At 39.9% G+C, this 20,512-nt stretch overlaps 1 protein-coding gene across 1 annotated transcript; it reads left to right on the top strand.

Annotated features, from left to right (window-relative positions):
• The first annotated feature begins 9,062 nt into the window (after nucleotides 1–9,062).
• glis2a (GLIS family zinc finger 2a) lies at nucleotides 9,063–14,864 on the top strand. The gene is made up of 6 exons (XM_030782858.1): nucleotides 9,063–9,177; nucleotides 11,195–11,325; nucleotides 13,186–13,353; nucleotides 13,561–13,694; nucleotides 13,834–13,952; nucleotides 14,218–14,864. The coding sequence occupies exons 1-6, from the start codon at nucleotides 9,063–9,065 to the stop codon at nucleotides 14,862–14,864; spliced, it is 1,314 nt and encodes a 437-aa protein (XP_030638718.1).
• Nucleotides 14,865–20,512: the final 5,648 nt, after the last annotated feature.

The following is a 20,512-nucleotide window of genomic DNA, read 5'->3' as shown; positions in this document are numbered from 1 at the left end:
GTACGTTTGTTCAGCTGACAGTACATATGGAAATAAGGCCGCCTAGACAAGCAATGAAATGCTAGTGTCACAGAGAGAGAGAGGGAGAGAGTGAGAGAGAATTGTTAGGGTACAGAGAGGGGTACGCGAGGTGGAGTAACACACACAGACTCGAGACTGCACCGCTGCCTTGCTCAAGTGCTCAAGACACTAGACGCGGTTTGTGTCTATAGCTTTAACTCTCCAGACAGGCGACAATTCACGTGTTTTAAGCCTAAACCGAGAGAGGGAGAAAACGACATGTCAAGATCTGATGTATGAGCAGAGGCAGGCAACGTCTGCGTAAGCAAGACGCAACATCTGGACGGGAAACAAGCCATAATTTCGCTCTCCGCTTCTCGTCAGTGCATGAACAGACACATACGCATTTTTATGGAGAGTGAACTACGTGCGGAAAAGACAAATGACAAGCATCGCCAATAAGTGATGCATGTTTTATTAAATTAAGTACTATCTCACTCGACGACCAGACGTCAAAGTCAATGCGTCTTATTTGCGTGCTAGCATCAAGTTTACATTGTCGACGCGATTCACGGTGATCAAGATATTGTTTTTGCTCTTTTTTACGTATTTATTTCTGATTCGTAACTGCTCATATGTTCTGATACCATGATGTTTTGTGTCTCTTTGCTCAGCTATTTTTTGTCGACAATGGCAGACGCCAGCTGTTCTCTACCTAACTCTTTCACTGAGTTGTGTTGATGTAAAAAAACAAAAAACAAAAAAACGACTGATATTTTGTTTCAAGTAACTGGACAGACCTGTTTCGAACTGAGGGCGGAGAAAATAGAGATTCCGCATATAGAGGACTGATCATCGTAACATAACAGGTAAACCTCAATGCAACGTTGCAGACTACTGCTCAGACAATTAAATTACATCACATTTCTGCAACCGTTGAAATTTAACTATGTAAAGTTCTCTTTGTCTGTATGTATATATTCTGCTGGTTGTATTCGACCTGACTCTGTAGCAGCATTCTCTTTTTTAAAATGCCGTTTAACTGTGGAGCAACAGTTTTACATGAAGAACAATCAGAGCACATTGCGAAAGTGCACCTTGTCTCTTGAGATGCTTAAATAGCCTGTGATAAATTAACGGGAGAAGTCATTGCTTCTGAGACAAACAATAAGCAAGACTGATTGAATCGATAGATTCAAACATAACCTTGAGATCTTCCACAGAATCAAAACGTGTCTTTGAATGTTTTAGACAATGACAATGATAAGCTTTGACTTTTTTAGAGGCTTGTGATTAAGCTGATTCAGTGCAAGTGTAATTTTTGGTTTGTTCATCTCAACTTAGAGGGCAATATTTGGTCTTTTCATTTAAGATGGCTTCACAGCTTCGCTTTAAGTGCTGTGTTTTCACTTCTTGGCTACTTACAAAGATACATTATGTCCAGGGTTGGACCCTAAAGACTTTAAGTGAATAAACACACACACACACACACACTCCACACACATGCGCACACACACATTTGTTCACAGAAAAATGGCGATTTTTGAATATTTGATGGGACTGGGAGAGAGAGAGAGAGAGAGAGAGAGAGAGAGAGAGCATCCATGTGACTGCATATGGATCAATTCCTAACAATTCCTAAATATAGACCTGTGTTGTTGTATTACTGCAGCATTTCCATTGGAGTTCACTGGGTTTAGAGGCGTTTATTGAAGCTCTCTGTGTTCTCCCCGTGCAGTGTAAAGGGAGCAGGGACTGAGGAGACAGACTGGGCCTCCTTGAGCTAGCTGAGGCCATACATATTTCTCCTGTTAAACACTAACCACTAATGGCTGCCTTACCAAGTCTCCTAACCAAGAATGTTTCACTCAACTCCTCTCGGCTGCTGTGTTTGGCTTAATCCATTGAGTCTTACCACGTCCATAAACACAATGTGAGTTTCCACACAAGAGGTCTGCTCATACACGCTTATGCACGCACACACACATGCACACAGACACACAGACACACACACACACACACACACACACACACACACACACACACACTTCCTTTATTCTCCTCACTCCTCAGGACCATGCCTCTATGTATTCATTTCCAAAACAAACACAGGCAGAATTCCTCACCCCCTCCATCAGCCTACACTTCTTTCTCCCTTTCCTTCTTTCCCACCCTCCTTTGTCCAGTTTTTTTCTCTTTTTTTGAGGTAGAGATGTGTTTCACGGCTTTGAGATCTTTAAGCAAATGTAATTCTCTAAGGGAAAGTATGTGAGAAACACTAGCAGTTTGAAATAAACCATGAGAGATGGGGGAGAAGGTCTCCAGAAAACAATGATTATGTCAGTGTGTCTTACGGAGATGTCAGAGGGGTTTAGTATCATTACTACTTCTAGAACTTTTCTCCCATGTTGTTTTAGAGCAGCAATACAGTAAACTACTTACTAGTTCTTCTCCTCTGGCTCAATCTATCTGTTGTTCTTTTGTTCTCTCCCCCCCCCCCCCCCCCCCCCCCCCCACATAACTCCATACCTCTGTTCAAATGAATTTAACCTATTGATAAACTGTGTCAGTAGGCTTTTTTTTTTTTTTTTTACCAGACTACAGTCTGTACATAAGGCTTCCAATGTGCCATGGCACCAACATGTGCATTCCTGATGTCCTGTCTGTGTGAACGTGTACGTGTATGTGTGTGTGTGTGTGTGTGTTTCTCTCTCTCTCTTGCTCTGTCTCTCTATCTCTCTCACTCTTTCTATTTCTTTCTCACTCCTTCTATACCCTCTCTCTGAAAATACTTTGCCCACCCTCTCACGGCTCTCTCCTTCTGAAGCTTTCCCTTTTCTTTTTCCCTCCTGCTGCCATGGCAGGAGTGTGTGTGTGTGTGTGTGTGTGTTTGTGTGTGTGTGTGTGTTTGTGTGTATATGAGTAAGTGTGTGTGAGCGTGCAATGAGTAAGGTCTGCAGCTGGTTCTTGTTATTGTTTATGGGTTTGGCCCGCTCCCTGCATTTCTTGTGTACACACAAAAGTGCAGTGGAAACAAATTGGGTGAATCTGCTCCTCGCTGAGGAATGTACGTCTGTGGTTTGGGTGACAGGGCAGAAGGAATGAAAGGCGAAAGGAGAGAAAGACAGAGACAACAGGGTCAAAAGAAAAGGAGAGAGAAGAGATGGAGATGTCTTTTGTTCTGGCATTGTCGGGAGAGATTCGCTCAAGGTAGCAAAGGATTCAACATTTCAGACTTTCTTCTCCCTCCCTCTTCTCATTGTCTAATTCAGTTCGTTTTTTTTTTTTTTTTTGAGGGGGGGGGGGGGGTGGGGGTTATCTGTGCAAGGCTTTTTGCAAAATGACATGTGATACTCACGACCACACGACGGCTTGACAGACAAGTTTAACCGCTTTTCTAACTGAAACTCCTTCCTCTTTATCTTCATGACCATGTCATTTTAGGACATTACCTTTTGTTCCTTACGACAAAAGCAATATGAAGACATAAAAAAGGAAATCATACACTTATGTGACAGACACATACGCTTACGCAACAATGATCAAATACATCTTTTCTTGATATGGTTAAAATAACATTTTATTGGTTACATACATTATTGTTCAAATCATTCTTTTTAGGATGTATAGGTATTCTGATTTAATCACCAAGATGCTCAGAAATGTTGTCAAATAGTTTTTTTTGACAGTGCTATTGATACATATTTCATTTTGAGATGTTTCTGAATCTTTTGGACAGACAGAAGGTGTTTTTGAATGAACATAATTACCCCTTCTCTCTCAGATAATGGAAAAAATTCAACACAAGGAGCTCAGCGCAGATAAAGTAAGTGATAAAGCTATAACGTGATAAAGATAAGGAGGATCTATAGACAGAGAATTGAATGACTGGGCTTTCTTGCCCTTGTCAGGTGGAGTGTGGATTAGCAGAACTGAAGGGAGTGGGAGAGAGACAGATAGAGAGAGTTAGAGAGAGAGAGAGAGAGAGAGAGAGAGGGGGGGGGGCTGCTTTTGAGGAAAAATTTGTTAAGCTGACAGAAGCAAGAGACAAAAAAAAAGAAAAAAGAAAAACACCTTGTCAGTGGGTGAAACGATCAGGTGTGTATTAGGGATTAGTTTCTATGCTGCTTTCTTCATGTGAATGGAGGGGTGGGGTGTGTAGCTAAAACAAATCCCGATATTCTCACAGATTAATTCTTTCTAATAATATTTATGAGGATAGCTCTAATTGTTCTTCATAGTGCATAGAAGATGCTGATTTGTGGGTTATGAGTTGTGAGCTTTTAATGAGCCTGTTATAGTTAACTATTTAGTGAGGTTTTAGTGCTAATGAGTGTTTTTTACTTGATTTGTGGGTTTTGTATGTTAGTGTGTCTTAATTAATGAATTTCTCTTAGTTAACTGGTTATGAGGTTGGAGTGGTGTGTGTGTGTGTGTGTTCATGCATATGTCTGTGTTGCAGTTGGGTGTGCATGAGTAAAGGTGTTGAGAGTGTATTATTGTTTTCTGTGTGCGTGTGTGTGCATGTGTGTGTTTGTGTTGGGTGTGTACATACCTTTGTCTTTGCTGTACATGTATAGCTGCCTGTCTTTTCACATTTGGCCCAATTCTCTTCATGTTAATCCATTCCCATGCGGTGTGACACACACACACATATATCAATGAGGTTGCCTATGTGTCTTAAAGAGGGAATTGCACATAGTATTATGTGTGTGTGTGTGTGTGTGTGTGTGTGTGTGTGTGCGTGCGCGTGTGTTTGTGTGCATACAGAAGGCACAACACTGTGACTCTCAAACCCACTTACCACTCAGAAAGGCAGCAAGCTGGGATTGCAGTTCTGAGTGAAAGAATTGCATCATGGCTTATTGGAAAGCAGGAGTCGCTCATGGCAAGGGAAGGAGAAAAGGAGGAAAAGAGAGAAAGAGAAAGAGTGAGCAAGTGAGAGCGAGAGAGAGAGAGAGAGAGAGAGAGAGAGAGAGCTTTTTGAATACTTTTTTTGCAACTCAAGCTAGAAAAACAAGGGAAAACAACAGTATTTCCAAAACAGGTCTTGCTGCTCACAGACAAGTGAGAAAGTGAGTAGGGAGGGTGAGTGTCACAAGAGAGAAAGAAGGAACTGGAGTGAAACTGTGTTAGCGACTTAAAGAGAAACAGACTCGGACAAAACTGACTGAGAGACCAAAACATTCTTGTACGGAGCAAAAGAAAAGGTTTTGTGTTCTCATGAAAGCAACTTGACTTTTTAAATGGGCTTTTCACTTTTCTTGACTTTTTTTTTTGAAAAGAACTTAATGTCAGTGTTCCAGCCTTTGTGTGTGAGTCTTTAGGCTCTTCTCTCTTCTCTCCCTTGTGTCATCACACTTGTATAGACTGGCTGTATAGACTATAATTCAGTGTAGGCTTCGGGACAAGAAAAGGGAGAGGTGTGCTGGCTGTTCAGTGGCCATTTTGTGGGAAATACTAGCTGCCCCCCCCCCATCCTTCTGCATGTCAACCTGTCTGTACAGAAAAAAAAAAAGTAACAGAGAAAGGGAGAGAGATGGATGGAGAAACGAACACACGGAAGGTAACGTGAAGCAAAAGAGGGCAGTTGGTGAAAGCACTCATTGATCTCATTGTTTTGAAAACAGAACAAAGAGATTGAAGACACTCATTCATGTTAGCTCAAGCAGGTTCATGTATAAAAGGTAATTCTCTTGAGTTGAGTAAAAAGCTCAGCTCAAGTTGAACTCTGCCACCATTCATTCATTTGTTCTCTTTCACTACTTTTACCCTCTCTATTATTTGTTTAACACACGTTACATGTGCTATCATGAATGTATAGCGCTCTCTTTGCCTTGTTCTCACATTTGAATGTTTTGGCTTTAAAACTCATACCAGCATGTGGCCTCTCTCATCCTCAAATATCTATGGTGACAGTCTGTCTTTCTCTGTCACCTCCTCCCTTCCCAAGACTCAGGATGACAGGAGCAGCCTTTACTGTGTGTTAGAATGTGGGGTTTTCATGTTTTAGGAGAATCTGCTGGAACTTACAGTGCTGGTGAGATTTTAAAAATGGGCAGTTTACGGAATGGTTAGGATTTAAGGAGAAAAAAGGGAGTAGGGGTAAGCAAATGGAGCATGTTTTGAAAGGAAAACTTGTTGAAAAACAGATTACGAAAAGAGAGAGAGAGAAAGAGAGAGAGAGAGAGAGAGAGAGAGAGAGACTGGATATAAGCCAGTGCAGAGTCCTGTGATGACCAACATGTCCTGTTTCAGAGGCCAGGAGGAACAAATCAAGAAGAACAAGTCAACTCCAGGAACAAGTAGTGTGAGGTGTGAAGTTTGTGTGTGTTAGTGTGTGTGTGTGCGCGTGCATCTGTGTATTTTTTGGTAAATGTGTGTGTATAAACGCTCATAAAACTGATATCAGGAATGCACACGATAGCAGAAACAACAGATTGTAGCTTGGAGAGAATTTGTATTGATGTGGATAATAAATACACTTTATCAGTAAGTTAAATTCATTGGAAAGTAGGTGTGGTGTTACTGAGGACATAAACTCTCTCTCTCTCTCTTTCTCTCTCTCTCTCTCATACACACACACACAAACACACACACACACACACACACACAGACTGTTGAAAATGGCGTTGTTTGCAGGAACTTGTGTGCTGAGGTGCAGTGTGTTAGAGTGCAGTATGGGTTAGACACTCCCTGCATGCCAGGCAGTTATTATGACTCTAAATTCCTTATGTGCCCATTCACCTATAGACCTGTTCACACACCCACACATTTCTTTTGCAAATTCTCTCACTAGTAATTATGTATATGTGTGTGTATTATACATGTGTGCTTGTGTGTGTGTGTTTGCCTAGAGGTTTTCCTAGGACACATCAGGGACAGGCACGTGTAACAGCCACATAGACACCACGCACCGACCTCCTAACGTATTCCATGTGTCCCTAAGCAGTGTGTTCTTCATGGCAGGCTGAGATTCCTCATGAAGAGTACAGAAGAAGACACTGTAAAAAACAAAATATGATAAAAAAAAAAAATGAAATTAACAGTGAAGTGCTGTAAAATCATGACATCAAAAAAAAACTGTATATAGAAAAACAATGAAGCAGTGTTTAATTTACAGTACACTATAGTACAATACTGAACCAAACACAGTTTTACGGTAAGAATCATATTTCTCTGTATAATTTACAGATGACTGCAGTTTCAAACACAGAAAAAAACTGTAATACAAAAAACACCACAATACAGTTAAAATGACAACATGACAAATAATGGCTTTTTTTTTTTGTCAGGTAGATTTTTTTTCATACAGAAATAAACCGTGTTACATTTTACAAATTCATGTATCACACTTTTCAGATAAGAATATGTACAAATAAGCCAACAGTAAAATGATGTTAAAGTGAAGGGTTTAAAAAAACAGGTGATGTGTCTGTTTAGAATTGAGTAGAACTATATTTAAGAATATATCAGTAGGCTAGTGGTAAAACTATAATAGTAGTAGTGTAACCTGCATTACATGGACCTGTGGGTTTTAGCCTGCATGCTAGCATGCCACCCTCCTATGTCTGAAGTTGCAAGTTCAAGTCTGGTGAGGGACTGCCCTCAGCCTGATTCCACTGATCAGTTGATCATCAAGCCCTTGATTAATTCAATTAACTGTGGTAATAAAGATTTCAAACAAAGAGGTGCAGGTCAAGTTGAGAACCACTGGTCTACACAATGCATGTTACACCTGCACTTTCCTATTTAAAGGCTGTTGGATTTACCGATTTAAATTGTAATTTTTTTGTAAATTACAACAATTTTAAACTGTAAAATCTACAGGTTGTTCTGTAAAGTTCTTTACTTTTTACTGTATTTTACTGTATAGTGAGAAATCTTCAGTCTTTCTCTTTGTTTAACTGAATAATGTACGTATGGTCAGTGGATTCTCATTGGAGAGCCTAATGAGTGAGTAAATGTATTGTGTTAAGATAAAATCATGCCCCCCCCCCAATCCCCACCCAAATCCCCCCGGAGGGGGTTAATATACTTAATGACTTGTAGCTCCACCCATGTCTCACAGACACAGCCGCTGAGCATGTGGACACAGGCCAGATGCCCAAAGACATGACTACTCCTCATCAGGGCTGGGTGTGTTAGAGAAAATGAGAGAAAGAGGGAGGAGGGAAAATCCGAGAAAAATGGGGGAAAAGGAGGGTGTGTAATGTAGTGTTTTGTGCTTTTACTTGGTGTGCTCTGTATGTTTCCTTTGAAGTGTGTGTGTGTGTGTGTGTGTGTTTGTTGGGGGTGAGGGGTTGCATGCAGAGTGCCAATTTTAGAATGACAATCGGGGAGGGGAGGGCGGGGTCAACTTTTTCTCCAGGGCTATATAGCATAGGATATATAAATGTTTCGACCCCCCTGAATTGTTTTTACCTCTTTTGGGGGGGGGGGGGGGGCAAATCTTAATTAGGGGGGTTAGACCCACCCCCCCCCCCCCCCAATCCCTCCTGTAATTCGAACCATGGTTACATGTATATGTTCGTGTGTGTGTGTGTACACATCCGCACGTGTGTGATTTTGGTCCTGTCATCTTACTGGAGAGAAAAGGACCAGTGGAGATTTGTGGAGGGGCCATCTGGTCTGGAATGGTTAACATTCCTGTGGATAATAGAATCAACAAAGGTCACCAAAAAACTAGAGAGTGAAACAGCAGAGTAAGCATTCAGCAGAATGAATAACATTTGTGTGTGTGTGTGTGTGTGTGTGTGTGTTCAGCAGATGAAATGGATATCACTTAAATAAAAAGAATATTTTGGACATGACTCTTCAGTAATATGCATACAGAAGGGAACTGACACGAGAGAGAAAATCCATTCTTCTTTGTGTCGTTCAAAAACATTCACAAAAAAAAAACCCGTCTACGCATTTCGTTGTCACATTCACAACAATTTGGTACCGCGAACCAAACTATGGATTAGGTTCCAGCAAAAATGTCTGATGGTTTGTATTTGTGTAGATGTCTATGAATGTTCTCGTTTGGCCCTCAGGTGCGCAGACCTGGAGACGTAACCATGCTGTCATTAGACGAACCTCTGGACCTGAAAGTCCCATCAGAGAGAAACAGGACAATACACAGAACCTCCATCTGTGCCCCTCTGCACGCACGAACCCGCCAGTTACGCCCAAGTAAGCATGGAGTGTCAGCTGTTGGTCCTGTACCCACTGTATCTTCCACCACACATCATACTCAATCACTGCTGCTAGTTCATTTTCTGTTTGGATGTCCCTCAGAAATGTTGGAATGAGGCCTAAAACAATCGTCAGTATAAATGCCAGTACACTGAAAAAACAATGACAAGAACGACAAGATCGTCTTTGGTTTGACATAATAGGTTACACAGAACTGAAATGAATGCATCTGAAATGGAAATAGTTTTGAGTTCTAATAGTTCTTAAGTAAAAGTTACATTTGAAAAATACATTTGTAATACAAACAGGCAATTGCTGTCAAGTGAAAACATCTTATCTCCAGTTTTATTTGATTTTATTTGATTGTATTTTATTTTATATTACGTTCATTACGTTCAAATATGTCCAGTGACATATTTGGGTCTATACTCTCCTTAATAGAACTCTGTGTGTGTGTGTGTGTGTGCGTGTGTGAGAGAGAGAGAGAGACAAACTGTGCATACACCTAATCACATTCACCAAATAAATGAGGTGACAGGCAGGTTTTAGCTCTCCATTCACAATACCCATTGTTTACATTGTATCTGTGTCTGTCTATACTATGATAGCTTTAGAGCAGTGAGTTCAAATATGAGTCTCACATTAGCGTTATAAGAGCATAAAAACTCGACTCAAAGGACGTGCTAATTATGTCACGGTGCCAAAATATGATCGGAAACATTCTAGCTGACTTTCTGGTCACCCTAGAACACGCAATACTTGTTCTGCATTGTTGTTAAACAGAGTTGGCAACAGTCGCAGAGAACTCAGGTGAGGAATATAATCTAGAGGGAATTATAAGTGCTGGCGTGGGGTTTTAATACAGGTGTTAAATCTAAAACTGGCAGAAGGGGTAGTGTTCAGCGAATAGCCTTAACATGTTTCGTCCAATAAGCTTCAGTGTCCGGTTTATGACAGAGTTAAGCAACGTGTACCTCGCTCTAAGAAGGTCCAACGTAATACACATAGTTCCTTTGAGGCAAGAAATATCTCTGATACAGTTTGGAGAACTGACCGCCAAAAAAAAAGAAGGAGGATAAAGGGAGAAAGAGGAGGAGAAAGAGAAAGGGGCGGGAAACAACAAAGTCGGGGTAACATGTATGGATATTCAGACCATTGTGCTGTGTCCAAATGCAAGTTCTGTGTACTACTCTGATGACAGGAGCACAGTGTATGAAACAACTGGTTTCACAGTGTAATCAAAAATGTGTCAACCTTTTTTCCTGGATCAAGCAAGGCACAGCGTAATAAAAAAATGTTTTAACCGTTTTTCTGGATCAAGCAAGTCAAACAAGTCGTCATGTAAAGTACACACACCGCTGAAAGGTGTAAAGCGATTGCATCTGGCGAGTTGAAAGTAGCAGGATATCAACATCCCTGTAGATTATTTGCTCTTGAGTAAAACAAATCCGTACGCATTCTGAGGTTTGCAAAGTCATGGACGATGTACGTTGACTACATCAAACAAAAGCTTTGTAAGTCAATCCATCTCTGAACTGTCTGTGAAAATAGTGCACCGCTTGAGCTGAGGTCCATATAATGCTGTGTTGTTTGCCAAGGGGATTTCAAAGTCCAACACTCAGATCCCTGGAGTGTGTTAACTGAATGGAGCATGTGACAGAACAGTAATGCACCCAACAAGACAAATCGCAACTGTCCACACAAATTTCAACTATTAGAAACTATCGCTTTTTTTTTTTTTTTTTAGGGGTGTTGAGGTATTAAATCCAAAACTGACCCTTCAACCCAACTGAGTGGTTGCAGAATCTTTATTTTAAAATGACCTAAACATTGCCCCTTTTTGGAGATAAGAATTTTTCACATGACAGTAACACTGAAGAAAGAAAGAAAGAAAGAAAGAAAGAGAGAAAGAAAGAAAGAAAGAAAGAAAGGAAAGAAAGAAAACAAAGCAGCGTCCCAGTAAACTTTTTTTTTTTTCATTCTCACGTTTACTCTTTCACGTTTCTCTCTTTAGGGATACCTGACCCCTGCTCCCCTCCAGCAGTGGATCTTAGCCTGTCCCCCTCTCCCCGTCACGCCTCGTCCCCTCCCTCCCCCCCAGAGCGACTCTCTGACTGCAGCCCTCCAGGCTCCTCTCTGGCTGGGGTGAGTGAGATCCCTCGGACAGGTTGTCCCTAACACCACAGCACTTAGTCTTTCCCACACTCCAACAACTCCCTGTGGCTGTTAGAGTCACGGGAGCATCAAGTCTGGGCTTGAAGGACATGGGGAAAAAAAAAAAGGCTTCTGGTTAGGGTTTTATATGAAGGTGTTTGTGTAAACTTTGTAAACCTTCTCGTTTAGAGTAAACAATTATTAAGTGTTCATATTAAACGAATCAAACAAAGTCACATTTCAGACAGTTAATGAAATGATCTTTTCAGAAATAAATCACGTTATAGTATTATAATAGCATTTATCACGTAGTGAGTATATCGAAAATTTGGGAGATGAAAGAAAATTCTATGGATTTATTCTTTTTACACGTGCTGCCTAAGACTTTCAGACTCATTGTGACACTGACACGTCTTGGCTGATTTAGGCCGGGGCTAAATGTAATTTATTTAGAGGAAAGATGAAGTTACTCCACACTCACACTCAGTAAATCAATCCTCCATGGTGAATCTATTCACTCTAGTCTGCGGTGTGTAGTTCAGAGAGAGGCTATCCTACAAACACAAACGCACACACGCACACATACACACAAATACACACATATACACGTGTCCGATGTCCCAAACTGACCCCACAATAAGAAAGAGAGAGGCACACCATCAGGCAGCGGGAATGGTTTAAATCATATTCACCTTTATTGTGCCCTCATTGCATAGGTGATTTTACCCGGACGTGAAGTAGTTTATTACACAGACTTTTAAGCAGTTTATTGGTGGAAAGTTGAAAAGGTCTAATGTACAATGTCAGTGCTAATCTTATAACATATCAGATCAGTTTCCTGGAACAGCATTGACAGAATCTTTCTCTCCATGCATGTATACAGTGATGCCGAGCCCTTTGTCAAGCGGGAAATGTAAAAACAGTGTGAATACAGGTACTGATAGACGGGGATCTGTATGAAAGTACATATCTTTTGGTGGATCCATGTTATAATGCTGTACGTGCATTATTTTCATCAGTTGAAAAGTGCTCATGTGAGGTTTCGATATTATTTATGGAAACGATACGCCTGTGAGAACAGTAATGATCCTTCTGTGTTTAATAAAGAGTAACATGATCCCAGTGCGGTGGCATTTGAGGAGTCTTGTTTTACTGTCATCATCATTATCTGTTTCTCTGAACAGGAAAAAAAAAAAAATATATATATATATATATATATATATATATATATATATACTGTAAATTCTCAAATAGAGGCCTTCAGTTTACCTCAACTGAAGATAGAGCCAGAACTTTATTTGAGACAGGCTATTATTAGAGACACTATTTATGAACAACTGGCAAATAAACAACAACATATGGTCATACCTACGAGATATCCGATGGGAAAAAAAAGTCACACAAACCAATCAAGCTTTGATATCACACAGAAATGTATTGGTCCACAAATTCTCAAATAATAACATACTGTATCATGGTAACAAATGTTTTAATTATTGGGGAAAATAAAGAGCATGTCAGATATACCATTAGGCTACTTTCAGGCAAAATGCAAACTCAAAGAGAGATGGTAAAACATTTAAAAGTCCCTGAATACTAATAATGGGCCATTAACACACATAGTTCTACAGTGACCACAATCCATGTGAGTTGGAACACTATCAGTATGGTATTTCTGTTGAAAAGTGAAACTAATAGCAAACAGGCGGCATACCCAGCTAAAATTTGAGACCTGGCCATTATTTTAGACCTGACTTTCATTTGTGAATTTACGGTACATTCATCTCTCTCACACACATCTTCTTCTTCTTCTTCTTCTTGGCATTTGCTGTATCTCCCTCTGGCATGCAGGAATCAGTCCATTACCTGGAGGACAGTGCCTCTGCACAAGAGTTCCGGTATTTTCTGCCCATTGAGGCAAAGGACTTGCCTTCCTCTGTGCTCATTGGTCAGTCTTGTGCTGGGCAAACTTCTTCCGAGCCCCCTGTGAATAAACACCTGGCATGTGGTTGGTTGAAGGTGAGACACAAAATAAACAAATTCAAACAAAGCACCGAATAGAAGGCAAACTCATTAGCGCTCGGTTGCTTAGTGACATTGCTCCGAACTCTGAAACCATTTTATCAGATTAAAATGAGGAATGTCTAAGAGAGGGCACAAATTCTTCTTCTCCTTCATGATGTCCTTTATTCCTCTGTATTCATCTCTTCTCTGTTTGCTCTTTAGTGTCGCTTGCTTTTTGACTCCTTGCAAGACCTTGTGGACCATGTTAATGATTTGCATGTTAAACCAGAAAAGGACTCCAGGTACTGTTGCTACTGGGAGGGGTGTGTCCGGAACGGACGCAGTTTCAATGCAAGGTGAGCGAATCTTTCCTGTATCTGCCGTTGTCGATCCTTGTGATTAAACAACCGAGTGAATATTTAATTTGCGCTCAAGGATGTGACTCTGTTTTTTTTTACGCCGTGATCTTTTTTGCGTGGATGTATTTCCGCACAGGTACAAGATGCTAATTCATATTCGCACACACACAAATGAAAAGCCCCACCATTGTCCAACTTGTAGCAAGAGCTTCTCACGCCTGGAAAATCTGAAAATACACAACCGCTCTCACACAGGTGAGAACAGTCACACACATGTACAAACAGGCAATAACACACGACCATAAATGTGCAAGCACCGGCACTTAGTCACATACGCACACGCACACGCACACACACAGAAAAGGTAAACAAACAAAAAAAAACGTACTTTGACTAGAAGCCATTTTTATCTTTTCACATCTGGTCATTTGTCCTCTAGGCCATTTCTTTCATCTATTCCTGACCTTGCATTCCTCTCATTCGCTCTTTCATTATCTCTCTTTCCTCCTTGCCGTTGCAGGAGAGAAGCCGTATATCTGCCCGTACAAGGGTTGCAACAAGCGCTACTCCAATTCCAGCGACCGTTTTAAACACACTCGCACACACTACGTGGACAAACCTTACTGCTGTAAGATGGTTGGCTGTCTGAAACGCTACACGGATCCTAGTTCCCTTCGCAAACACATTAAAGCCCACGGGCATTCTGTGGCACAGGGACGCATTTTCCATTCTGGCTACCTGACGGCTCCTGATGCAAAGCCTGGCCTTTGTAGAAAAACATTGGATGTTTCCTACCAGGGTGGGGCTCACGTTATCCTGCCTGGAGCGGTGCTGGCAGCTCTGCTGGAACCTCACGGCTTGCAGGGTTTCAGGGGACCTTTAGCCACCCTCCGCCAACAGCCCCTTGGCTTGAGTTGGCAAGCCAGGCTGGCGGCTGGATGCTCTTTCCTCTCCGGCGGAGTAAGTCCCAGTTCGGGCAGAGGTTCCCACTGGTCCCCCACGGTTCTACCTGGTCCTCTGTTAGAGATGGGTGTGCACCAGAGTAATGAAGAAGAGAGAGAGGTAGAGGAGGAGAGAGATGAAGATGCAGGAAGGGGACATGATTTCCAGTCCTGGGTGGTCTTCCCTCCCGGTGCGCTGGTTCTAAGACCAACAGTGTTCAACTGAGGAATCTGACTTGACTTTGGTCAAATAAACATAAGAACTATCACATGGAAGATAGGAGTAATGGACCTCATAGTTATAGTTATGGTGCACTCCCTTCAAACATGTCAAGGACGGGTTAAGGAGATTAACTAATCGGTACTGAATACTTCTTTGCATTCTTTACCAAATCATTTGCTATACGGATATGTGGAATATCTGATTTATAATTAGTTTAAAAGTTTTTACTTTAAAGGATGTGGAGTGAAAAGTATTTTGACAAGGGTTCTTCACATTGTATTCACCTCTGTTAAATTAACACTTTTTATTAGTCTGCATGGACTGAAATATAAAAATAACATTAAGTGAATTAATATTAAATGAACACTGGTGAATTTGCAGTGTTTAGGAGCTGATTAGAATGAAGCTTTACGATTGTCTATTTTTCACACACTAACACACTAACACACACACACACACACACACACAATCATGACTGACCGAGATCAGTTTAATCTCAGTCATTGTAGATTAATTATAAAATCACACCCTGCGTTACGATTACATCAATTTTATTTAACTTCATATGATGCATAATAATGTCATGATACAGCGATGAACTTTTTTGACCTTGCTGTGACTGTGCAGTAGTCAAACATGACGTTGCTGAATTATATGACATCCTGGTTGAGGTCTGCCCAGCCTCTTCTCGGGTACTGTTCGTGAATCCATTTATCGCAGTAAACAAAATCCGTTTGCTGTCGTAATAGCAGTTATGAGTAAACCTAGCGTAAACTGGAAGGATAAGGCCCCGCAGAGGTTAAATATTAAAACCAGGAAAGGGTGTGCAAAGTGATTTAAGTCCTCTTGTCATGAGTTATATGTCGGCGTACTGCTCATATCCCACTTGACAAACAATTTTCGTTTTGAGAGAAAGAATTTATGCACTGGTTGTATTGCGTAAAGAAACGACTGTTACGACTGGCTTAAGTTCCCAAGCAAATTTTACTTTACTCGTTTGACTTTTTTATGCCAAAGTGTTTGTTTATTTAGTCCTTTAACACTGAATATTTTGATTTAATTAGGAAGGTATATTGTGCCAAACATATGCTTGGAAATCCAGAACTGCATTTACTACAGCCAAATGTAATCTAACAGGGGGTCAGACATCATCAAAGCTAAAGTTAATCCTTTTTTTTTTTTAAAGCTTTTTTTTAAGTTAAAAAGTGAAGCTACAAAGATAGGGCTTATAGTATACAAAATAGAGACAATTCAGTGAAATTCACTTTAGACTAATCTCATCACCTCGGTAAAGATTTGCTATTCGCTTATGTAATATAATAGCAAATTTTATACTGAGGTGATGAGAGAGAGAGAGAGAGAGAGAAAGAGACTGGGCCAGTGCAAAATCCTGTGGAGACCAACATTGCCTGTTTCAGAAGACAGCAGGAATGAGGCTCCTGTGCTACAGGAGTGTGTGTGTGTGTGTGTGTGTGTGTGTGTGTGTGTGTGTGTGTGTGTGTGTGTGTGCGCGTGCACGTAGGTGTGTTATGATGTTTGAAAAAAATTACATCGTTTGTTAATAATCACAAATAATTTCGACGTTAAAAGAACGCATTTGAACAGTCTCAAAGGAGCTCTATATTTTCCATATACAAGTCCTTGTAAAGAGGACGTATGTCAGACTCTGGTCTGTTAAGACCAATGATTATGTATCTTAAAATGTACTGTATCAGGTAATATAGTTTATCGAAATTTCCAGTGATGACGAGTGCCTTTTGTCATACACAAACTGTAAATACAGTTTAAGAGGTGCTGATGGACAAAAATCTATATAAAAGTATTCGTCTTTTAGTGCAGGCATATTCAACTGATGGCCCACTGGCCAAATCCAGCCCAGGCTACAGAGCCCCAGTGATGATCACAGTCAAATTCAAGTAAGCTAACAGTTAGGTCTGGTTGGGTAACTTGATTGGACCTGAGGTTCTCCATGAGTGCTAATATACACAGTATAACAGCACTGGGATGCTTTACCATATATACCACTCCACTTTGCAGCATTATAAACACATTGCTAGCCACACGAAGTTGATAACTGCCTTTTAGCAAGCTACGGGTTGTAGGTAGGCTAAGAAAATATGTCTTTGTGAACACTGAAAAGAAAAATTGACGATGAAAAACAAAAATGTGAACAAGGCCTGGTTTTGAAATCTGGCCCATTTGAATTTGTCAATTGAACAGGCCTGTTTTAGTGGACCTAATGCTTAACATGAAGAAATTTTACTGCTTGAAAAAAGGTCATAAGAGATTCAGATATTGTTCTTGAAAATGACACAGCTGTTAAAACAGTAATGATCTTATTGTGTTTAATAAAGAGGAACATGTTTTGAATGCAGTTGAAGAGTCTTGTTTCTGTCTGTATCTCAAGAGGAAAAATAAATAAATAAATAAATAACATTTATTTAACATGAATATACACCCACACACACGTATTCATTGGTCTCTCTCCCTCTCTCTCCGCACACACACACACACACACACACACACACACACACACTAAATAAGTCATAATAAATAAGTCATAATAAATTTCACATATTACACATATATTCAGATATTACGTATATAAAAATGTAGCTATTTTACATACCATTCATAATAATTTATTGATGTAATTATGCAAACAAACACTTTCCTATACCATAATTAATAATTAACAAGTGACTAAGCTTCATTAAAACACCGTCATGTTATTATCAGTGACATCATGTTCATCACCTTGGCAATAATCACCTTGACCATCCTTCCTCTAATAAACCCACACAAACACACACACACACACACACACACACAGACACCTTATGTGCCATTTAAACAACAAACAAAATTTCAAACAAAAACCTATTTTGGTCTCACATTTCCATTACCTTTCCCAGTCCGCAAGACCCAAAGGTCATTAGGTTCTGGAACATGAAATGCAGATCAGCTTTCTATCCTTTTCATATCTTGAAAAGTGACTACTAATTAGATTTAAAAAATTATTTTTTTTTGGTGGTTGCATTATTGAAATCTATCTGGTCTGAACATCCATTACAACGAAAAGGACACACTGTCTGTTCTCTCCCCTCCATCTTGCTTGTTCAGTGAACACCTGTGATAAGCACAAAAAGGGGAGGGGTGACCTGTAATTCTACAACCTCTTCCCAGGTACGTTAGTCAAAGGTTCCTTATTGTACCCAGAGACCTGAGCACAGAAAAAATGGACAGGAGAAGTTTCGACACAAGTAGACATGCTTTGAAAAGGTGAGTGTTTGACTTTCTTTTTCTTTTAAAGACTTAAGCAGAATTCATGCTTTAACGGTATAAATTTGTGTTGGTGGAAACATTCAGATGCGAGTAAATGACTGACACTCATACTTTGGATGAAGAGAAATGGGAGATCACATGGGCTATATCATTGCAGATTCCAGGTCAATGTATCTGTTTGTTGGAAGTCTATGCTGATTTTAAGAGTGAAACATTATGCCAACAGAAAAACAAGGGATGTTTAGATGAATGCTGTATCAAATTTATTATCGTTACATATTATGGAATATGTATCTCTGTTAAAGGATAAAAAGATTTTCTCCAATATTCTCTGCTGTTCTGTGCTGATTTAAGTTTCAGTAACTTGAGAATATACATTGTTTTCAAGGTATTCTTTCCACCTCTGGCAGTATCACTCTGCCGGTATATCATATAACTATTTATAGAGAAGTACTGTTTCCCAGAAAGCCTCTGCTGCATGACACAGAAATGAATAATGAAAGTTACACAGTAACAACGTATGTTACCATAGAATGACCTTTTTATCTGAAAAGCCTCCTTCGTGACACAGTAGGAACTTTATCAGTTAACTTTATTGATAAACTTTAATTAACTTCAAATTTTATCAGTTACCTCAGTTTGAGCCAGTATTGCTGCTGATGTAAACACATATGGCCTCAGCAAATCCTGGAAAGATAATTAACCATGGAAACATTTACCTGTATTACATTATCTGAGCTTCGCAAGACTGTCACTGAGTGTAACTCCTCCACCTCATGCACTGACCCTGTACCTACAGGATTTTTTACACGGGTGTTCAACAGTGTTTCAAGCCATATCCTGAAGATTATAAATACAGGCATCTTCCTAGATGCCCTCAAAACAGCTGCTGTAAAAGTCTTACTAAAGAAAGCCAACGTAGATGGCAATGCACTGACCAGCTATAGGCCGATATCCAACATGCCATTCATCAGTAAGATACTCAAAAAGACAGTTGCAGTGCAAATAACCTCCTTCCCTAAAGAAAACAATGGGCCTCATTCACCAACCACTCTTCAGAGGAAATTTGTTCTTAAAACCCACTTAGGCAGTTTTCTGACATTCACCAATGTTTTCTTATTTCGGATTTGTTCTGAGGTTAAACCAGAATCTATGCACACTCAAGAATCACATTTACACACATTTAAGCATTGACATGTTTGTGCAAAATAATTGTTCATTGTATTTTCTTCAATTCTACAGTTGTATTATATTAGGATTTAAATTTCAATAATATTATTATCATTTATAATATTTTAAAATAATTATTTTTGTTATTTTACAAAGCACTATGGTCTTTTAAAATAAATAAACACGATACTAACACTTCATGTAACTCTCCAGAATGTAGTGCATAGCCTATTTATTCATACTTTTGCACAATGAACAAAAAGAGCAATAAGAGAATATAACAGTTGATGGAGACTGTGATAAGTGAGCAGTAGTTTTACATATATTACTTCTGGGTTATCCCATCTGAAACCGAACACGTTGTAAAGCAATTGTGTGAGAATCGGTCAGTTTTACTTCTACATATGGAAAATACCTGGACAGAGCAGACGCAGCCATCGTAACCTTCGCTCCTGCCTGCTACTGTATGCGCGTTTCATTGAACCACTAAAGCTGGAGCAGAAGTGATGGCTCAAGCTACTTGTTGGTTGTTAGAAAAGAATTCAGAATTACGAGAAATAAAGTCGGAATTGTGAGAAAAAAGTCGGAATTCCGAGAGGTAAAGTCGAAATTGTGAGGAGCAAAGTCGGAATTCCGCGAAATGAAGTCGCAATTAAGCAAACTTTTTTTGTTTTTTTATGTGACCGCAACCGGTTTCCATAGATGTCTCTCTGTGTGCACACGGCACTGCAGTCTCATGACCTTTTATGGAGACTGGCGGGGCGTTCGTCTATGCAAATTGGGAACAACTGGTATGTGCTTTCAATTTACGATGAAAATGGGATTCATCATTATAAAAACAAAGATGCGAACAATTCTGTAGTCTAAGTATACGTCATGAATCTGACGTAGACTTTTTCTTAGGACTTTTCTCAAGAACAAATTTAAGAAAAATAAGAAAATAATTTACGAAAATAAAAAGATATTGGTGAATGAGGCCCAGTATCCTTGAGGAATTTCAATCAGGGTGTAGAACATACCACAGCACTGAAACTGCTCTTACTAAAATAATCAGCGACCTCAGACTAAACTCTGACAAAAATAAGGTTTCACTTCTTGCCCTCTTAGACCTAAGTGCAGCATTTGCTGCAACTTACCGTGATATTCCAGTCAATCCTCTTGAAAAGTTGGTTGGTTGGTCTTTCTGACTGTGTGTT

The sequence above is a fragment of the Chanos chanos genome, chromosome 8 (genome assembly GCF_902362185.1).
Source record: "Chanos chanos chromosome 8, fChaCha1.1, whole genome shotgun sequence".
In the NCBI taxonomy this organism is placed as follows: Eukaryota; Metazoa; Chordata; class Actinopteri; order Gonorynchiformes; family Chanidae; genus Chanos; species Chanos chanos.
The sequence above is the reverse complement of the archived record's forward strand: the minus strand, read 5'-3'. Positions and strand labels throughout refer to the sequence as shown.